This window comes from Herpailurus yagouaroundi, unplaced genomic scaffold (genome assembly GCF_014898765.1).
Source record: "Herpailurus yagouaroundi ecotype Mexico unplaced genomic scaffold, PumYag 196, whole genome shotgun sequence".
Lineage (NCBI taxonomy): Eukaryota > Metazoa > Chordata > Mammalia > Carnivora > Felidae > Herpailurus > Herpailurus yagouaroundi.
The window spans coordinates 31,751,884-31,773,245 of record NW_024412427.1 but is presented as its reverse complement, the minus strand read 5'-3'; the positions used below and the strand labels follow the sequence as shown (position 1 = coordinate 31,773,245).

Below are 21,362 nucleotides of genomic sequence, written 5' to 3'. Positions count from 1 at the left end.
AATCAATGTGGGAGAAATAAGAGAAATGAAGCAGCCTAAGAGGACACGTACAGCCACGCCCATCTGACCTTCTGAAAAGGCTTTTTTCCTGCATCCTTAAGGAGGGAAATGATCCACATAAGTGCATTTTCTGACTACCTAAAATTCTACACCTGCTAGAACCAAAACTCTAATGTGAACATTTTGGACAGAGGGCTTCTTAAAATGTATCACATTTCTCTACCTTCCAACAAGCAAAAATATCAACCATCATAATGTCACCATTCCCTCATGAGTTCACCACTATATGCTAAATTGTCTTTTATAAATGTCCCTTCCTCCTTACAAAGTATCCACTGTCATCTTTTTGCCATGAGGACTATATTCCTCCTCTGATCTGCTACTGGCAGATTTTCTGTAGGCTGGGCAAGCAGGACATTTCACCATCAGAGGCTGAATGAGCAAGACCTCAGGGTCAGGGATCGGGAAGGTTTAGTTCAGGCTGGGACAGCCTCATCCCCTGGAAGGTTGTAGTCCGTAACCCTCAAGTTTTCAAGGGTAAAAGAAGGAAAGGAATAAAGGCGTGGGTTGGAAAGAAGAGGAGAGAGACTAACTCTAAACTACCAGTTCCACATGCTTACTAGGAGCCAGCACTGGGCAGGGCACAGCCCACACCTTTTCTCGAGCAGCCTACACCCTGAATCACAAGTGGCGCGTTAGTGAGTAGATTAACAAAGATGTTGCCTTACTAAAAGGTGAAAGAAATTGGTGATTTTTAGATATGCTGCCTCTGTACATGTCAGATGTGGTATTGGATACATATACAATTATTACAATAGATTATATAGAATTATCTATAGATATTTTATGTTCTAATTAATTCTATAGAATTATCTATTACAATAGTAAATAATAATACAAAAACATCTTGCTGAATATCTATGCTGGAGTACTTAAGCTTTAAAATTCCTCAAGAAAATGACAAGATCCAAATTTGGTATGCTGCCTACACACTTTACGACAATACGGAGCTTCTGGGTTGGTAAACGCATGGAAATTTGGGAACAGGGGCCCCGCTCCCTTCCCTCACACCTTGCCCTGTGCTTCTCTTCTGACTGTTCCTGACTTACATCCTCTTATAATAGACTGGTGACCTAGCAAGAAAAGAAGGAAAGAAAGAAGGAAAGAAAGAAGCAAGCAAGCAAGCAAGCAAGCAAGCAGGCAAGAAAATACTTTTGGAAATATGCCTCTCTCAACCGCTGTTCCCCTCTACCCTCCCCCACAAAACTGTCTATTTATACACACATGTGTGTATAGTTACATACTCACATAGAAAATTGCGACCAGTAACTTTATTTGGCAAAAATGTTCTAAGGGCACCTGGGTGGCTCAGTCAGTTAAGCATCCAACTCTTGATTTTGGTTTGGGTCATGATCTCATGGTTCATGGGTTCCAGCTCTCTGTTGGGCTCTGCGCTGGCAGTGTGGAGCTCACTTGGCATTCTCTCTCTCTGTCTGCTCCTCCCCCTCCTCGCATCCTCCCCCTCAAAATAAATAAACATTTGAAAAGATGTTGTAATTTGAAAATATAATTCGTTTTATTAAGTGAACTCATCCCCCAAACTAATTAGCAAATGGCAGAATAAAATGAGAGATTTTTAAATGGAATGAAGACAAAAGTTTAGCAATTATTAGACTACTTATGAGAACTTAAGCAACCAGTTTATGTAAATTTCTCATGACATAATTAAAAAACTGCCTACCTGTGAATACTTTTACATTTAAAGAATTTAATTTCCTAAAGGGCAAGAGGACCTATTTTCCTGTGCTGATTATAAGAGAAACTTCATAAATCAGGAAGGAGGATTGGAGAGGTGTGAGAGAATCAATTAAAAATGTTATTTTAGGGGCACCTGGGTGGCTCAGTCGGTTAGGCGTCTGACTTCGGCTCAGGTCATGATCTCACAGCTCGCAAGTTCGAGCCCTGTGTCGGGCTCTGTGCTGACAGCTCAGAGCCTGGAGCCTGCTTCGGATTCTGTGTCTCCCTCTCTGTCTGCCCCTAACCCACTAACATTCTGTCTCTGTCTCTCTCAAAAATAAATAAATATTTAAAAAGAAATTTTTTAATGTTATTTAAAAAAAAAAAAAAGATTTCACTCACAGAATTCCTTCTCTTTAGAATGTGTTTGGCTTGTATTAGCATTCGTTTCATGACCAAAGGGGTTTTTTATAAAGAGAATTATAATGTTGATGATTTAGCTATGAATACAAAAAGTAAATAAAAATGGTTTTCTACGAGGAATTTTCTTTCTCTTGTCCTAAATTAGGGGATAATGTGTATCTGAATTTATTTTGCTCCTTGGTAATATTTTTTTTAGACAAGTGCTGTCTGGATCTCAGAATGCAAAGTAAATGCTCTATGTGGAAAGTAAAAATGGAATCACTTTCCATTGTTTGCATAACGTTCTGCCTCCTTCTCTTTGCTTTCCTTCATCACCAAACTTCTCTAGAGAGCAGTGGATATCCCCTTGCCTTCACTTCCTTACCTCTCATTTATTTGGTTCACTGCATTGTGATTTCCAAAACTCAACTCTGCCCTTCAAGGACAGACAAGACCAGATCCCAAAGCAAGGGGATGGAGGTAGGCACTGGTGACTAAGTGGCCACTGTCGGCACAGAGGAACCAAAGAGATGAGCTTGAGAGAAATGGCCCAGGTCCTGGGAAGACAGAGTTCAGAGCCATAAGGACAAGAGAAGAAGAGAAGCAAATGAGGATGGGGGAGGATTAAGGCTGGAGGCTTGGGTGAGGGCAGTGTCAAGGCAGGCAGCCACCTCCCTCTTGCCCAAAGTTCATTCAACTTGTCTTTAATAGATGAAGAATTCTCCAAGTTTTTACAATTTTTTTCCTTAAATAAGTTTTGGTAGGTTGTGTTTTTGAAGGAATTGGCCCATTTTATCTAAGTTGATGAATTTATAGAGCTGTATTCCCTTATCCTTTTATGTCTGTAAGATCTGTAGTGCTATCACCTCTTTCATTTCTGATACTGGTAATTTTCTCTTTTTTCTTGGTCAGTTTGGCTAGAAGTTTATCAATTTTATTCAACTCATCTGTATCTTTTTACATTTCCAAATGCAATGGCCTCTTTTTGGACTCAAATTATTTGATTTCCCTACAATCTTTTGCCACCGTAAGAGTCTGACTTCTACAAGACTCCTCTCCCTCTCTTCTAGTTCTCTTCCTTATTCACGCTCATTTTCACCATTCAAAATTCTGCCATAGGCCTCTGCTTTTTCACTTTAAAATCTCTTCCTGGGGTGCCTGGGTGGATCACTTGGTTGAGTGGCAGACTCTTGGTTTGGGCTCAGGTCATGATCTCATGGTTCATGAGTCTGAGCCCCACATCAGGCTGACAGGGCAGAGCCTGCTTGGGATTTTCTCTCTCCCTCTCTCTTTGCCCCTCGTCTGCTCTCTCTCTGTCTCAAAATAAACATTTAAAAATAAAATAAAATAAAATCTCCACAACTAAACAATCTCCTTTATTTTCTTGACCTCCTCACTCATGAAAGGACCTATATTTCTACCTCCCAACTGTCCATCTAATGCTATTATTTCTACTTTTAGCTAGTGAATCCCCCCATACTTGAAAACCTGAGTGACCGTGAACTCATTCTCATCTTTCAACTTTCCCCCTCAAACATTTCTTTGCATCCGTGCACCTGCCCCAACCAGATCTCTTTGACTTGTCACTGCCTGAATTCCAGCTAGAATCATTTCTTGGCCATACTGTTCTGTTCCTCCCTTATAAGCCACTGACCACATGAAAGTCAGTTATCCTTCACACACAGCCCATATAGTGCTCCATGCTGGCTTCAGGGTAAAGGCTTCTCGTTGTGATTCTTCCTTGGCCATCCAGTGGCCTACTCTTGCTCTGCACACCTTGAACAGCAGCCACAACTGCCTACTGCCTGGTAATAGACACTCCAGGTGCCTTCCTGCCTCTACACCTTTGCCCAATCTGTCCCTGTGACCGAGCTCCGGCTCGTCCCTTCTGACCAGATTCAGAGGCTACCTTCTCTGTGAAGACTTTTTTATTTTAAATTATTTTTGTAATTGAGGTATAATAACATATAGTAAAATGCCCAAGTATTAAGTTGGGTGAGTTTTGGCAACTGCAAAGCCACCAATCAATACACAGAGTACTACCATTGCCCCAGAATTCCAGGCTCACTCTTTCCTCCACTAAAGGCAACCACTGATCTGCTCTGTCTCTACAGATGAGCCATTTGCACATCACATAAGTGGAGTCAACAGTATATGGTCTTTGTGTCTATGTCTGCCTTCTTTTACTCAGCATGAACTGAGATTGACCCACCTTATTGCATCTATAAGTAGTTCACTGCATTTCACTGCTGATACTGCACCACAATTTATAATGTAAACATTTACTCCTTGATGGATATTTAGATTGGGGGCAGGGGCAGAGAAGTTTTATATGAAGCTGTCTTCATCCTTCTCTGTCTTTTCCTCTTCTAAGCCACTTAATAATATCAATAAGAATAATATTTCATTTCATTGGGCACTTATATGTGACTGGAAGTGCTAAGCACTTGATTTTCCTCAGGTCATCTGTTCATTGCAACAATCCCAGGCAGTAGACAATACCCTCACACCCACTGAAAGGCAGGAAACTGAGGCCTGAAGAGGCCAAGTTCTCCTTTTCAGTTAACCCATCTGGTGAGTAGTCTAATCAAGATCAGAATAGAGATCTATCAGGGCACATGGGTGGCTCAGTCAGCTGAGCGTCCGACTTCAGGTCAGGTCATGATCTCACAGTTCGTGAGTTCAAGCCCCATGTTGGGCTCTGTGCTGACAGCTTGGAGCCTGGAGTCTGCTTTGGATTCTGTGTCTCCCTCTCTCTCTGCCCCTCCCCTGTTCATGCTCTGTCTCTCTCACTCTCTCAAAAATAAATAAACATTAAAAAAATTTTTTTTAAAAGATAGAGATCTCATGCCATTCTTAATATGCCATAAATTCTTAATATGCCATAATAGTATATGCCTGGTAAATAGTAAGCTCTCACCTTTTAAAAATTTAAATGTAATACTTTCTAAAGAAGTCCACAATTTATGGCAACAATTGACCCAAGAAGATGCAATTTATTCTCCACTGATAAAACCAAGCAACCACCTTTGTGAAATGATTTCATATGCATTTTTATTTCAAAAAGACCCTTTTATTTTGCCCACAATTTTGTGAGTCAGAAATCTAGGAGGACTCAGTTGGTCAGTCCTTGCTTAGGGTCTCTCCTGTGGCTGCAGTCACATGTCAGTTACTGGGGAAGGGGGGTCTTCCTGGCTGGGTGTCCACAATGGCTCATTCACAAGGCCAGCAGGCAATGCTGACTGTCAGTGGGAGCCTAGCTGGGGCTGTCGACCCCAGCACCAACATATAGCCTCTCTGGCACACCAGTCTCCAAGACCACATTGGAGGAGAGCTTGAAGGATAGAAGATGGTGTTGTAGCCATCTTCGGAAAATACTCTCTGCCACTGCCATCTCCTTAAGACTGCTAAACTTTGGGGCATGTCATGGAGCCCACTGAATGTTAAAGAATCCTCTTTCACTGACTGTTGGAAAATAGGTGGGGTCTATTGGGAAAACTAAATAGGCAGATTCATTTTTATGTTTATTTGAAAATTATTTGACTCAGTGTGGGGCCAAGGATCGTGTGTTTTCAGAAACCCATAAGTAGTAAATGCACAACTTTGCTGGCCACATAGCACCAAATGAGTCTCATCAGATATTCATGCCTGTAAATTATGTCATCAAGGGGAACTGTAAACATCTCCAAATGAAGTAATACTTATGGGTATTATAAAACAATTTAATCCAAGCTCTAATCACTTACAGTAAGAAATGGCATTTTAGCAACTCTGCATAAGGTAAGTGTCCATGTAAAACTCAGGTAGGAAAAGGCACTGCTTCAGCCTTACCTGGCATTGCGAATGTGCAGCTGAGGGTAATGATTTTCTCTGCAACATATGTGCACGGCAAAGTCCTCATCATACATCAGACTCGGAATGTTCCCCACTTGTTCAAACACCGTTATGAGAGTCGAGCCTAAACCACAGAGACAAAGAAATGTGGCCTCACTTTACCAAGGAATAACTTTAGGGCTTCAGAACAAAGTGTGACTTCCATTTGAAATTGTATTTTAATTATTATAATCAAATAGGCACATTATACATTCAGGACCTAGAGACCATTCTTATTCCCATTCCCAAAAGCACCATTTTCAGCATGAATTTCCCATTCTGGAGACTGGGGACAGGAGGTAATTGAGCAGACCTTACCTAGGCTCATGTAGGATGGCACTATGAGAAATATGAAGTGTAGTTCCGGCACGGCCTTAAACACAGCCCTGGCAAGGGGAAGAGAGGGTGGGACAGGTGTTAAAAGTAATCCCATTAGCTGGCACCTGTTTGAAGCAAATGCCTTCACTAAACACATCCGATGTTCATAAATCCACATGGGCTTCTTTGCTCCTTGCCTGTAATGGCAAGAACATCTTCAGGGCAATGTCCTTTCCTTCTCTACTTTTCCTTATAATCCAAATGGCCTCTTTTCTGTCTGTTCCACAGAGGTAGAGAGAATAAAGAGTGCCATATTCATGTGGCACACCAGATTTCTGCTGACATTAACCTTTGACCTGGCATCTGGATGGTCTGGTGTGACATTACAAAGTGCCTTGAAAGCTGAGGCCACCACCCCCAAATGTCTGTGCAGGCTGTCAGAGACACATCGCCATCACCCAGTAGCCCAACTGATCATATTTCGATGCACCATATTATTCAGGATGCTTCTGCATTCTGTCAGGTTAATAAACATCTCTAAAGAGAAGACTGAAGAAAACTATTTTTAGAAAAATCCAAACCTGTGATGCTTTATTCTTCCCTTATTTCCCCCCCAATCCATTTTTTTAAATGACTGCACTGTTTGCCTCAAATGATAGTAAAGATGTGTGTCAGAGGGAGTGTCGATTCAAAGAAATAAACTGTTTTCTTTCAGAAATGTCACTGTTATTCCACATTGATGCTTTAATACAGCCATGAATTACAAGATAATTAAGCACCTCAAAGAATTTCATGTCCTTTGGAAATATTTTTAAACTATGCACACAATCTCTTTTGTGTCATTTTGGCATTAACGTGTCTTGTCTATGGTGCTGCCTGCCAGCCCCCTGATGTCACCATCTGCAAGACCCCAGCCACTCACCGAATAATCTCTCTGCAGCAGCCAACAGAATATTCATCCACGGCCACAAAGAGGTGCATGAACAACGTGTTCAAAGGCTGCACAAGAAAAGAGCACATGATTAAAAGCTGAGTCACCATTCAGGCTATGTCAGAACAGGGTTGGGAGATGGGGGGGGAGGATTTGGGGGCGGCCGCAAACTCAGAGCTGCCCCCTTTTGTGGGTGATATTTTATGTCTGAAGTGATGAGACACTCAGGCAGCATTCAAGCTTTCTCCCTGACTCCATTCCCTACCTTCTGTCCTCCTAGCTTAGAATTATTCAAGGAAACAGGGACTGTAAATGAGTCCAATGCATCCAGCGCATCTTCCTGCCCTCACAAACGGGCTATGGGCAGGGAAGTGCCTGCAGGGGAGTGAAATCGATTATTAACTCAGTAGTCTTGTCCTCGGGGGTGTCTATGCCAAGTGAAAGACAATCACCCTTTCCCCAGGGCTCTTGAGTCAGCAGCTGCTGCTCTATTCAAGTGACACAAGAGAAAGATTCTCTTATGAATTTGAAGGATGGAAGGCAGATGCCACGTTATGAATCCAATGACTTGTTTTGTTCAACATTCCCAGAGTCAGAATCAAATATTACTCTTGGGATACAGAAAACCTGAGAGCTGGAAACTCAAAGTAGCAAGATTCGAAGATGACTGTCAGGCTAAATCTTTCAAGTTTTTAAAGAACTTTGTCCCCTAAATTCTGAAGACATTTTAAGTAGCCTCAATAATGAGCAGCTGTTCCATACAGCCACACATTGGTCCGCTCAACTCAGTACCCCTGTGTTTATGGGAAAATCTTCAAATTCTAGAGATACTACAAATGTGAGGCTAGTTAACTGGTGAGGGTGGTGCTTGCACCTAGATCAGGATGACAGGAATGCTTGAAAGTGCCTCCTGTTTTCTGAGCAATTTTATAGACAGCCTTGGGTTACCACCTGCACATCCGTGCCTTGGTCTCCCTCCTGTTGGATAGCGCATGCCTTAGAAATACTCAGAAGGAGGGCCACCTGGGTGGCTCAGTTGGTTAAGCATCTGACTCTTGATTTTGGCTCAGGTCATGACCTCACAGTTCATGAGTTTGAGCCCTGAGTCAGGCAAGTAAGGCTCTGTGCCGACAGCATAGAACCTGCCTGCATGCGATTCTCTGTCTCCCTCTCTTTCTGCCCCTCCCTTACTCATGTGTGTGCTCTCTCTCAAAATAAATGAATAAAATAGAAATACTTGGAAGGAATATCAAACATAAAATGGGAAGAGAAGAATCATGAGTTTGGTTCAGGAGTTGAAAACTCCCAAAAGGCCAATAACACAAACCCTACAGTCCAGATGGGAACAGCCACAACACCACTGTATGCATTTTCCATGTGTTATCAGCTAATCCCACAACCATCTTACTTAACATCTGCTTTACATGCTGAATAGGACCAGCCTTAGGAGTACATGGCTTATTACTTGGCTGATTTATCTTCCAAATTCTCTCTTCCACCAAGAATATTACAATTCAAGATTTATTCTTTAGATTTAAGATAAAAATCATTAGTTACTTCTGTTGCAAATACCCCTGGGATTAGTAATACATTAGGCCTTAAGGCTCTATATCAATGCTGTCCAATAACAAAATAACTTGAGCCACAAATACAGGTCACATATGTAATTTCCCAGTAGACATATAGAAAAAGAATAAACATGTAAGATTAATTTTCAATATATTTTATTTAACCTAACAGACTCAAATTATCATTTTAACAAGTTATCAATATAAACATTGTTAATGAAGTGTTTTACACTCTTTTTTTCCTCCTAAATACTTAAAATTCAGTGTATGTTTTACACTTCTAGCACATCTCAATCATACTAGCACATTTCAAGTGCTCAACAGCTACACATGGCTGACGGCCACCATACTGGATAGCTAAGCTCTATACTGTTGTAGGAATTTAAAAGTAGTTTTTAAAACAAAATTTTTAACGTTTGTTTATTATTGAGAGACAGAGAGACACAGAGCACGAGCAGGGGAGGGGTAGAGAGAGAGGGAGACACAGAGTCCGAAGTAGGCTCCAGGCTCTGAGCTGTCAGCACAGAGCCTGACGCAGGGCTCGAACTCACAAACTGCGAGATCATGATCTAAGCTGAAGTTGGTCACCCAACCAACTGAGCCACTCAGGCACCTCAGAATTTAAAAGTAGTTGAAAGAGAAACAATCTTAAGAGAACAAAGGGACAAAAGAGGAAATATTTATGAATAATGGTATTAATTTATAATTTTCAAAACGGTAAAATCATGATTCTAATGCAAACATACAATGAGCACATGTCTGAGATTTATTCAACCCATCAATTAATGAGGCAACCAGTAAGATGATAAAAACAATTCGTTGCACTTGAGGAGCTGGCTACTTTAGGTATTTTAATGAGGGAATGTTAGAATAAGGTTGCTAGGCTAGATATAAAATGGTTAATGTCCTATGAGGCCATAAACCATAGCCTTTGAGGTTATCTCTTCCACCAAACAGAAATCATTTACACCTCAAATGGACAAAAATCTACAAAGCTAATCACTGTTCCTATAGAACTGTACAATATACAATAGCTCAGTTAACAGAAAGTCAAAGATACAAGCCTTGGATTGAAAGCATCACTTGGCTTATTTCCAAGTTTGAGATAATTTTTGTGAATATGATAACTGGGTGTTTGGGGTGGTGAGGAACAGGAGGAGTAGAGGACAAGGGGGAGACATCATGTAGCTGAATAAATGCTGGATAATGTGTTGGGGTACACATGGGGAATGTACTGTGCATGCACACAGGTGTATATGGGGGAAAAACTCACTCATTCACACAACTGGCATTCCCTAGGGCTCTGGGGCCACATTCTTGAATTCCACTAACAGGCAAACATGCTACCCACAGTCGTGGCCTCTGGCTCTCCGCAGAACTGGGGCCACATGGTGGCTTGGCTCTTGCAGGCTGAGGGCAGGGAAAGCTCAGACTTGGCACCAGCTACCAAGTCGGGTTGCCAACAAGTTGTAACGTGCCCACAGCTAGAAGACATCGAATGAGCTAGAGTCTAGAACGACACCTTAAAAGTTACAGAATGCAACAGGAACCTGAAGCTCTGCTATCACCATTACACGGTGTAAAAAGTGTAAAGGCAGGTACCCTCCCAGCATTCCAAAGACTTCACACACTGAACCGAAGTGGCCATTGATATAGATGGATGGATAAAGAAGATGTGGTACATATATATGGTGGAATATTACTCACCCATAAAAAACGAGATCTTGCCATTTGTGTCAACACAGATGGACCTAGGAGGTATTATGCTAGGTCAAATAAGTCAGAGAAAGATAAATAGCAAATGATTTCACTTATATGTGGAATATAAAAAACAAATGGACAAACAAACAAAACAGAAACAGACGACAAATTGGTAGTTACCAAAGGGGAAGGTGGTAGGGGATGGACAAAATGGGTGAGGGGGAGTGTGAGGTATAAACTTTCAGTTATGGAATGAACAAGTCATAAGGATGAAAGGTACAGCATAGGGAATACAGTCAATGGTACTGTTAATAGAGTTGCATGGTGACAGGTGGTAGCTACACTTGGGTGAGCACAGCACAACATATAGACTTGTCCAATCTCTATGCTGTACACTTGAAACTAATGGTAACACCGGGTATCAACTATACTTCAATAAAAAGACAATTAAAAAAAAAAGAATTTGGACACTGATGTTGGGAGCAGTGTGGAGAACTGAGAGGTACATATCTAACGCTCCCACTGATTCCTTGCTCCCTCCTAGTCCTCCCAGCACAGCATGACCTCGGCCTTGCTACCAGCTGACTGATCTGACTATTACCTCCCTTTTCCTATCCCCTCTTGGGATGCTCTTGGACTCATCTTTCCTCCCTGCCAGCTAACTTCATTTCTAACTGTCATAATGTCACATACCTTCCGTTGTGAGTTTTCAACTACTTAGTCTCAAAACTGGAAAGACATATATGCAAACATAGAACTTCCCTTCAAAATTAAGGCTGTTCTAATAAGCATTGTGTGTAACTGCTTACCGTGCATGGGATTTCAGGGTCGAGCTCCCGGAACACGGATACCCAGTTGTCCTGACTGGAGACATTCCAGTTGGGATAGTCCACAAAGGTAGCCTGGGCCATTATCTCCTCCTTGTCATTGCAGAGGGTAACAGCAAGGTTTGCCTTTTCCCTGTAGAAATGATTAAAAGTGCACACATGACTAAGATTACCAAAAGGGAGACAAGGAGGTATCATTTTTCCCCCTTCTTTGGCTACTGAAGCCTAGCAACCACTACATAAGGTATGAAACCTCTGGAAGAGGTAGGAACAACATGGCAGCAACTTTGAGAACAGATCTTTCAGGACATCTGTGATATTAACTACATTTTTATTGAAAACTACATTTCATTATAAAGGTGTTAGACTTGCCTGAAGTGTCCAATACCCTTCCCTTTGAGATTAGGGAAACTGACTGCAGTTTTCCTTATCCTCCATGTTGCCAATTCCACTGTGTTGGCCTAAACATATACAGTTAGAGTGGCCCAATGTCCATGATTGCCTGCGGCTGAGAAGGTCCCCAAACATGGGACCATTAGGGCTACAAATTCTGAGCAAACTGGGATGAGTTGGTCACCTGTGCAAAACAGTGAGGCTGAGAGTTCAGCCCCACTTCTGTCAGCCATCTCAGCCAATTTTTCCAAACCCTAAGCCCATGCCCCTGGGCCAATGGATTCTTACGGGATATGAAAATCTATCACCTGACCCAGCTGTAGAAATGGAGACCCTGAGGGGTCTGGTTTAAGCTAAGGCCACAGAGGAAGTTTAATAAACACAAGGAAGGGGAAGCGAGGGTCTTCCAACTCTTATTCTGGTGGCTATCCCAAAGGGACATCTTGAGATCAGGTCCTTCCCAACTGCTACCCTGTCATGTGGCCCGGCATGACAGAAAGAGTGCTGACTTAGAGACAGCATATGATTTACTACACAGAGAACCAACTGTATACAAATTGAGATGCAGTTTTCACTTTTCCAACTGAGTGAAATCCACTGGTATCTTAAGTTGGAGGAAAAAGATGTAAAATGTTCCTTCAAAACTAAGAAGACAGCATGTAATTGAAGGAAGGGGAGAAAAGATAATGGACAGAGTAGAAAGTGCTATATGCTTTCTAGTTATATTTTCATCATAAAAGCAATGAATTGTGACTACAATCAAAACCAGTAAGTACTCACAAAAAGAGAAAAACAATTGGAAAAATCATCCTTAATACCACCTCCTGTAGATGACCAAACAGTGTCAGTATTTTGGTTTCTATCTCACCAGACTTCTCTCTTTTTTGAGAGTAATTATCAAATGAAATGTATTTTGTGTGTTTTTAAAAATGGAGGCACACAACCCATACTGTTTGTAGTCTGCTTTTCTCCCGCACTTGACAGCATATCATTTTACTAGATCCAATCACCAAACTGCAGTCTCTCACATTTGTGCACTTCCTATACTTATTTTCTTCAAATCAGTTCACTTTGGCTTAAATAAGACTATTTCAATAGGAAATGTACAACAAAATCACAAATGGAAAACCGGTATCCCTTGCCATAAATAAAACTATAAAAATATACAACATTTAGAACAAAAATTGTTCTTGCGTGTATCGAGACAAATCGCCTTCGGCACTATCAGAGGCATAGGCATCTTTGGGAAACACTGTGCTGGAGATGTCAATCTCAGCACTTACAGCCACTGTCCTCTCTCATAGGAAGCCCACTCTTCAGCCATGGGGGACTCCCTCAGGGTGCACCTGCCCCAAAGACCCCACTGTAGCCCTGGCTATCATGCAGAGAAGACAGTAGACTGCCCTCAGGTCCCAAGAATATACTATCCATACAGGGGATTCATTAACAAAAGGATGCAGCCTCCCAACCTCTCCATTCTGATTTGCTGAAGCCCTACCCTTCTTCCCACTCCTGCAGTGGCTCCCTCCAGCTCCTGGTCCTCAGGGTTCCTCTGCCAGAGGCTCCCAGAGCCATGACCTACTACTCCACAGTGATAGTCCTCACTCTAATCCAGATAAGAAAATGCCCAGGGAATGGGACCTGACAATGATGATGAAGGAGGAAGTGGGCAAGAGCTGGGACAAGGCAGCTGCCATCCCCTCAGGCAACAAGGGAAATGTGTTCTTGGAATCCCAATTTGAACTTGAAACACATTTATCCATGGGAACCTAGGGTGGTGGTTGGGCTCCATAGTACAATTAGCACAGTACTATACCACACAGACATTGTAGATTAAATAGACTTTTGTGGGTCTGCCTGGGAAGCCAGCCATGAATAACTTCGTTTCAATGGGAAAATGCACTTCAATTTCCAAATGGCCAAGTGCAAGAAAGTAACTTTTGTAGCATTATCCTTTTGTATACATAATTTCCAGTTCTTATTACCTCTTAACATTGTCCTCTATGGGACAGACAAAATTACTGTGAGAGCAAAGAGAGATGAGGAAAAAGGTAGAGGGAGGCTTGTTTTTAAAAGTTGGATTTAGAATTATTCTTTGAAATATGCCAAATTAAAAAAATACACCCACACACATGTATATATTTCACACAAAATACATTAAAGCTCAAGGATATTATCCAGCAAGTGAAATCAGAGTTGTTGTTGTTTTTCATTAATGTCTCATTTGTTCACTTGTTTAGAGAATTTTCCAAGTTCAGCCAAAATTCATTTTATTTAACTACACTTGATGGAAATCTTGGTGAAACTGTATCCCCATTTTCCACTTTATTAAACATCACAGGTGTTCCCCAAGCCTATCGTGGTTTCTGCCACCCACCTGCCCCCATGCCCCCCTGTCCTGTGACATGTGCACTTGATGTGGACAATTCTTTTGGCCCTTTTCCCCACTCATCTGCTATGCTGAATCTTCTCATTTTCTCCCCTAACATTTAGCAGGGTTTTTAGGTGAGGTCACTTGTATTCATCCCTGTATCTGTGACTGAGCTGGCAGCTAATATAACAAAATTCAATAAACTAGAAAAGAAACCACCTGCTCTAAGCCTTGAGGTTGGCCTGGCAAAAGATGATGGGCCTTACCTAACATGAAAAATGAAAGACTGCATGTGCTGGATAGCAGCTATTTGGCGAGCTCCAGGACACTGATGAAAATGTAAATTTACCTTTTTTTAAATTTTTTTAAACGTTTATTTATTTTTGAGACAGAGAGAGACAGAGCATGAACGGGGGAGGGTCAGAGAGAGAGGGAGACACAGAATCCGAAACAGGCTCCAGGCTCTGAGCAGTCAGCACAGAGCCCAACGCGGGGCTCGAACCCACAGACTGTGAGATCATGACCTGAGCTGAAGTCAGCCGCCCAACCGACTGAGCCACTCAGGCGCCCCTCTTTTTTTTTTTTTTTTTTTTTTTAAGTAGGCTTCACACCCAGTGTGGAGCACAATGCAGGGCTTGAACTCACACCCCTGAGATCAAGACCTGAGCTGAGATTGAGACAGATGCTTAACCGACTGAGCCACCCAGGCACCCTTAATGTAAATTCACTTTTACTTCTAAAGATATGCTGGCTTCTGAGGTAAGTCACAACCTTTTTAGTTATTAGGATACGATTTTAACCTTAAAAAAAAAAAATTTCACTACTCCATCCCACATGGTGTAAGTTATGCTTTTCTTATCTGCCAATTCAGAAAAGATACAAACACATTAGACATGTAAATTTGAGGTACTCTGACAGCCACTCCAAGACCTTATACTCTAAGCAGGGGTACAAAGCTCTTTGAAAGCAACTGGCTATCAAAAACTTTCAGGTAATTAGTATGTGTTTGTGTGTAGGATTTGAGAAAACAGACTTGTGGAAGGTTCTTGAAAAAAAAATCTGTAGAAAGGCCCCAATTGTAATCCCACCCACATCCCATATGCTATGTTCTGAATACCCCATAAAAGGATGGGCCCTTGGCAATTGATCACATGGGTCACTGGTGGTCACGTGGACAGCCAACTGTAACACACTTCACCCCAGGAGGGGCAAGTCAGACGTGCACACCTGCTACCAAGCTGGGGAATTATAATTTATTCACATGCAGAAGTTTATTCACGTCGTAAAGATTCAAGACTCATTAAGGTATACAGTGGCCCCTAACACTTGTTTTTCCATCTCAGAGGCAATTACACCTCCTTTTGTACCATGTTCTAATACTTGTTGCTTTCTTTTAATGTGTATATGGAAGAGAATTCCACTGTACTCATAAAGCAATGCCTCATCCTGTTCTATGGTTGCTGAGTTGCTGAGAAAGGAAGGGCAGGAGAATAATAGAAAAGCTTGCCTCTATCTGACCCTGGTCCCTGCTCTTATAGGCAGAGCCAGAGGGAAGGGGATACAGCAGCTATGAGCACCTCCTAGGAGCTAGGCACTGCACTGCATTTAATAACTTTTTTTCACTGTCCCACTCACCCTATAAATGAAGTACAACTGTCCATTTCACAGATGAGGTTATTAACTGATGGTGCAAAACCTCCAGGCTTAGGGAGGTTTTGCACAATCACATGCCTAGTAGTGGATTTATTCATTAATGCAAAAAAATACTCACTGAATACATACCAAGTGCCAAGCTTTTTCTGGCTCCATGGATACAGCAGAGAACAGGCCAAGATCCCTGCCCTCATGGAGCTGATGTTCTAATGGATGGAGGCAGGCCAATTAAAAAAAACAAAAAAACAAAAACACTAAACTAAGATGCACAGAATGTCAGGTGGGGACAAGTGCTGTGAAGAAAAATAGGGGAAAGAGGATGAACCGTGCAAGTATGTCAAGTGCAACGGGGACTACTCCATAACTGTAGGATGAGGCACAGATGTACCTGGGGTGCTCCAGGAAAAATAAAGGAATTCAGTGGAGCTCAAGGGAGGTGAGGTCAGAAAGGAAAAGGGTGGGTTCCACACCAGATCCTGGCAGGGACGTGGCAGACCAGTGGAGGGTTTTGAGCAGGAGCACGACAGGATCCAGTTGATGTGAATGGTGCCGCTCTGGCTATTATGTTGAGAATAATTTGCTGGGGCAGGAGGGGGAATGGGTGAGGGCTGATGCCAAGGTGGAAGCAGAAACCAGAAAGGGGCAATAGTAACACTCAAGTGCACCAGGCTCGGATCGGACCTTGGCAAGAGAAGCGAGGTAGAAAGAAGAGCCCAGCTTCTGGATATATTCTGTAGGTGGAGCAGACAGCTTTGCTGGTGTGGGATGTAGGAGCAAGTATGAAGGTGACACCAAGGTTTTGGTCCAAGAAAGTGAAAGGCTGGAGTTGCTAGAGTTACCGAGATGGGGAAAACATGGGGTAGTTTGGAGGCAGGTGATGATCAAACTAACGGTGAAGTACCTACTAGGTATCCAAGGGGTGACATCCACCAAGAAGCTGGATACATGAATTTGGAATCTAGAAGATTCTGTCAACAATGTTAGCTGCTTTCCACATTTAAGTCATAAATTCACCCAGAATTGCTTTTTTCCTTTTTTTGTATGACATGAGGTTCGTATTTACATTTATTCTCTTTTCCATATGGGTAACAAATTGTCCCAGCACCATTAATTGAATGGCACATTCTTTCCCCACTGGTTTGGTCATCCAGTTTTCATGTATGCATGGGTCTGTCTCTGGGAGCTCTGATTCCTTGGCCATTACCACACTGTCCCGATTACTATGTCTACCATGAGTCTTTAGTTGGGCTAATCTCCTCACCTTATTTTTCTTCTTTCAAATGGCTCTGGCCCTTTGCTCTCTCATATAAATTCACACACTTTGTCAACTTCAACAAACAATCCTAGTAGGATTTTGACTGGAGAAGAATTGACTTCTTTACAGTATTGAATATTCCTATCCAAAAACATGGTATACCTCTTCATTTACTTAGGTCTTCTTTGATCTTTCAATAAAGTTTGATAATTTACCCCATAACATGCTTGGCTGTGTGCTTCCTGGGAGGGAGGGGGAGAACCTCTGAATACTACCCTCCTTCTGAATAATACCTTAAGAGTACTTTCATTCTAATCACGCACCAACCAATTCATCTATTTTTGTTGTGTATTTTACCTAACTTATTTATATCATATAACTATTTATATTTAATATCTATATTAGATTAGTCATTATCATTATTGCTTTATACAAGTTAGATTTTCTTCTTAGATTTACCAACATATTTACACATATATTTGTTTACTTTCCTTCTTGTATCTTGGCCTTCCAGCTAAGAAATTATTCCTTTTGCCTAGAGTAAATTCTGAGGAATTTCCTTTATACAGATTTCACTAGTAAACTAACTCAGTATTTTGCTTGTCTGAAAATGCATTCATTTTCCCCTACGTATTGAAAAATTGTTTCACTAGGTACACAATTTACTTTGATGCTATTTTCTTCCAATACTGAAGACATTCTACTATCTTCTGGCTACCGTGCTTGCTAGTAAGAATCACCATTAGCCTAATCTTCAATTGTTTACAGGCAATTTATCTTCTCTCCCTGATAACTTTTCAGATCTTCTCTTCAGATTTGATGTGTTGCTGTTTCATTATGATGAGCTGAGGAATTCTCTGTGTATTTATCCTGTTCGGGATCCAGTTTTCTGGATCTAAGAATTGGTGCTTTTCAACAATTTTGGAAAGTTATACCTGTCAGCCATTATCTCTTCAAATATTGGCCTTTTCCACTGCCCATCATGTCCTTCTAGATGTCTGAATAGATCCAACTGTTAACTGTTCCATTCTTACTTTTTTGTCTGCCTCTTTGCACTGAATCTGGATATTTTATTGGTATTTGCCCCCCCCTCCTCGCCCCATTTGCTACTTCTGTCTTCACCTGTGTCTTTTACAATGTTTAAGTCATCCAATGAGCTTTTAATTTTAACTATACTATTCTAGATGGTTTGACTTTTTTTTTTTCAAATCTCATTATTCACTTTTTTGGTCTTTTTAAATGTATCTTTTCACTTTAGATGTAGTAAACATAGTTATTTTATATTCATTGACTGAACTCACATCTGAAGTCTTTGAGAGTCTGATTCTGCTGTATATTGTTGATTCTCACTAACGGTGCCTGTTACCTCGCATATTTGTGATTTTTGACTGCGAGCGTGTATCACTTACAACTCCATCTATGAGCATTATTTAAAGTCTGAGTTGAAGCTCCATCCTTCAGACCTGATTTTCATTATTTCAACCAGTTTCCTGGACACACTACTAATCTGTGACCACTTTTAATCTAATTCACCACTTTATTCCCTTTATTCAGTCTATCGGTAAATGAACATAGTCTTTGTCTGAAAATGGACTCATTATTTAGGAAGTTTTGAAGCTTTTCAAGCCACACAGATAATTAGCATGGAACTCAAATCAACACATGCTTACAAATTCTTGAAGGATTTGTCCCCCTTCATTCCATGCTGAAGTTGAAAAGGCTAGTTTCCTAACTTTCACACTACAGGAGTGAGTTGATGTCTCATTCATCCTTACAATGAACAACCCAATTTTATACAAAAGGATCTAATACTTCCCTCCTTAGGTGGAGGGAGTATTTATCTTACATTCTTTGCGGGGCGCCTGGGTGGCGCAGTCGGTTAAGCGTCCGACTTCAGCCAGGTCACGATCTCGCGGTCCGTGAGTTTGAGCCCCGCGTCAGGCTCTGGGCTGAAGGCTCAGAGCCTGGAGCCTGTTTCCGATTCTGTGTCTCCCTCTCTCTCTGCCCCTCCCCCGTTCATGCTCTGTCTCTCTCTATCCCAAAAATAAATAAACGTTGAAAAAAAAAATTTTTATCTTACATTCTTTGCAAAGTTGTCAAAACAGAAGCAGGAGATTTCTAGAATGTAGAAAAAATCCTCAAGGAGAAGGTGGCATTGATGCCTGCTATTTTCCTACAGTTTCTGATTTCATTTTGATAATGTTCTCTGTACAGTCCTTAACTTTTGGGTTGGCATGTGTGGGGTGTATCGACATGTTGTTTCCCTCCAGATGACATTGTTAAGGTTTTCAACCCACCAAAGTGCCAAAAAATGGAATAACTTCATTGATATATATATATATTTTTTTAAAGCATTTTATACATGTTGCCCTAATGCTCTACCACAAAACTGTGTCAATTCACATTACATTCATCAGTGTGATCACCAGAAACTACAAATTTTAATGTCTTAGGCTGGCCTTTGTTTAAACATTTCAGTTGTATTTAATATGAAGCTTTATAAAATTCAAAATACTTGAGCTGTTTTTCATCTTTTTCAATAAAAATAATAAGGAATAGATTATAGGATATTTCTATTCTGGTGTTTCCTCCCCACCCACCCCCCCAAAAAAAACAGAGAAAAAAAAATCTATGTGTATTTTGAAGCTTAGAGGAACACTTAATAACAATGGTTAAGAGCAAATATGGGCTTTGTTACTTACTAACTGCTTGACCTTCGGCAGGCCTCCATTTTCTGATCTGTAAAATGGGCAGGATAGTGTCTACCTCAGCGTTGCAAATAAGACAATATTGGCAAAACACAGAACCTGACAGAAAATAAATTCTCAAAACTGGCAGCTGATATTATTAACTTACCCCAAGATTCTACTAGTGGGAGAGGCAGTTGAGATTTGAACCCAAGTTTGCCTGAATCCAAAGCCCACGAGAAACCCTTTCATTTTGCAGGCTGTTATGGAACTTAGAGGTTGGTTGTTCCTGGAGATCTTCTGCTCCACAGGAATAGATTTTCTTGCTGCTCACTTCCTGATCATAAGCCCCATAAAGACAAAGGATTTGGGTCCCTTCTAGTGTGTGATAAAATTGATAAATATTCCTAGGTTACTTAGCTACATACTTACAGAAGATAGATGATATTTAGCCTCCCAAACAGTTTCTGGGTAAATTTTCTAATGAGGTTTTTGATACAATAAATATCTTGTGATTCTGTTCTTCGGCAATGAACCACTTCTACCTTTCCTCTTGGTGAAGTGAGTACTGACATTTTTTATCCTGTCCCAAAAAAACAGAAAACAGTCCACTGTTAATCTGAGATGACAAGCCCATCCAGTTACAGTACTTACAAAACTGGATGTGAATTCAATTTCCGTATGGTCAGAACGAACATGGTATTTCAGTACTGATGGGACAGTTTCCCCTGGGGGTTGGCTATGACGAACGACTGCCATTGCAAACCAGCCAATGTGTGTCTCTCCAGGAGAATGATGTTCCTGAGAATTGGCCCATCTAGAAATGTCTGCAACTGTACTCTTTGTTTCCAACAAAGCTGCTTTAAAATATTCTAACAATAGGATTGAAAAACATTGAAAGGAGTTATTACTGATTCAGAATCCTCTTTATTTAATTGGCCACCATGGCATGTGGTCAAGTTACAGGGGAAATACTGACAGCTTCTGCCCATGTTCCAAATAGAGTTCCCCAAACTGTAGCCCTGAAAAGCAACAGTCCTGAGAGATATTTTGAGACAAAAAAAAAAAGTTCTTTGGTCAATTAAGTGTAGGAAATGCTGCTTATAATGGCCTTCCTGAGAGACGACTATGCCCATAAAAGTCTTTGAGAAGTTCCATAATAAAGTATCTCCTTTCCCAGACTTTCCCACACCCTTTCTGAGAAAAATTTCTAATGACAGCAACATTGGAGAGTTTAATGTTCCAGAGGGACACTTTGGGGAATGCTGTTGACAGGAACAGCAGGCCACAAACTGATTCTCTTAACGTCTCAATATGTGTGTGTGTGTGTGTGTGTGTGTGTGTGTGTGTGTGTGTCTATTTCCTTCCTCCTTCTGTCTGTCCCTCCGTTCCTTCCTTTCTCCTCCTTTCTTTTCTCCTAGGGAAAATAATTTTATTAGATACTGGCCAGTATGCTCAAAACAGGCACATTAATTTTCACCCTGGGACCCTAGGAACAATATAGAGCACTCCCAACACCTCACAGCAGCCCCCATTTCACTCGCCCCTCTAAAGGTAACCATAATTCGGACTTCGATCACATAGATGATCTTGGCCAATTGTTGCACATCACATAAGTGCGATTACATAGTGTGTATGGTTTTCTT

The 21,362-nt window shown here is 41.2% G+C and overlaps 1 protein-coding gene across 5 annotated transcripts in view; it reads right to left on the bottom strand.

The window, feature by feature from the left end:
* The window catches only part of CFAP61 (cilia and flagella associated protein 61), a 281,759-nt gene that overhangs the window by 253,299 nt on the left and 7,098 nt on the right, over nucleotides 1-21,362 (bottom strand). For all 5 annotated transcript variants that reach the window (XM_040447823.1, XM_040447824.1, XM_040447825.1 and 2 more), the window contains exons 2-6: nucleotides 20,149-20,299; nucleotides 11,340-11,490; nucleotides 7,253-7,329; nucleotides 6,331-6,398; nucleotides 5,971-6,097 (exon numbers count right to left, since the gene is read on the bottom strand). In XM_040447823.1, coding sequence (XP_040303757.1) covers nucleotides 5,971-6,097; nucleotides 6,331-6,398; nucleotides 7,253-7,329; nucleotides 11,340-11,490; nucleotides 20,149-20,291 — 566 coding nt within the window. In that variant the 5' untranslated portion in view covers nucleotides 20,292-20,299. The remainder of the gene's footprint in view (nucleotides 1-5,970; nucleotides 6,098-6,330; nucleotides 6,399-7,252; nucleotides 7,330-11,339; nucleotides 11,491-20,148; nucleotides 20,300-21,362) is intronic.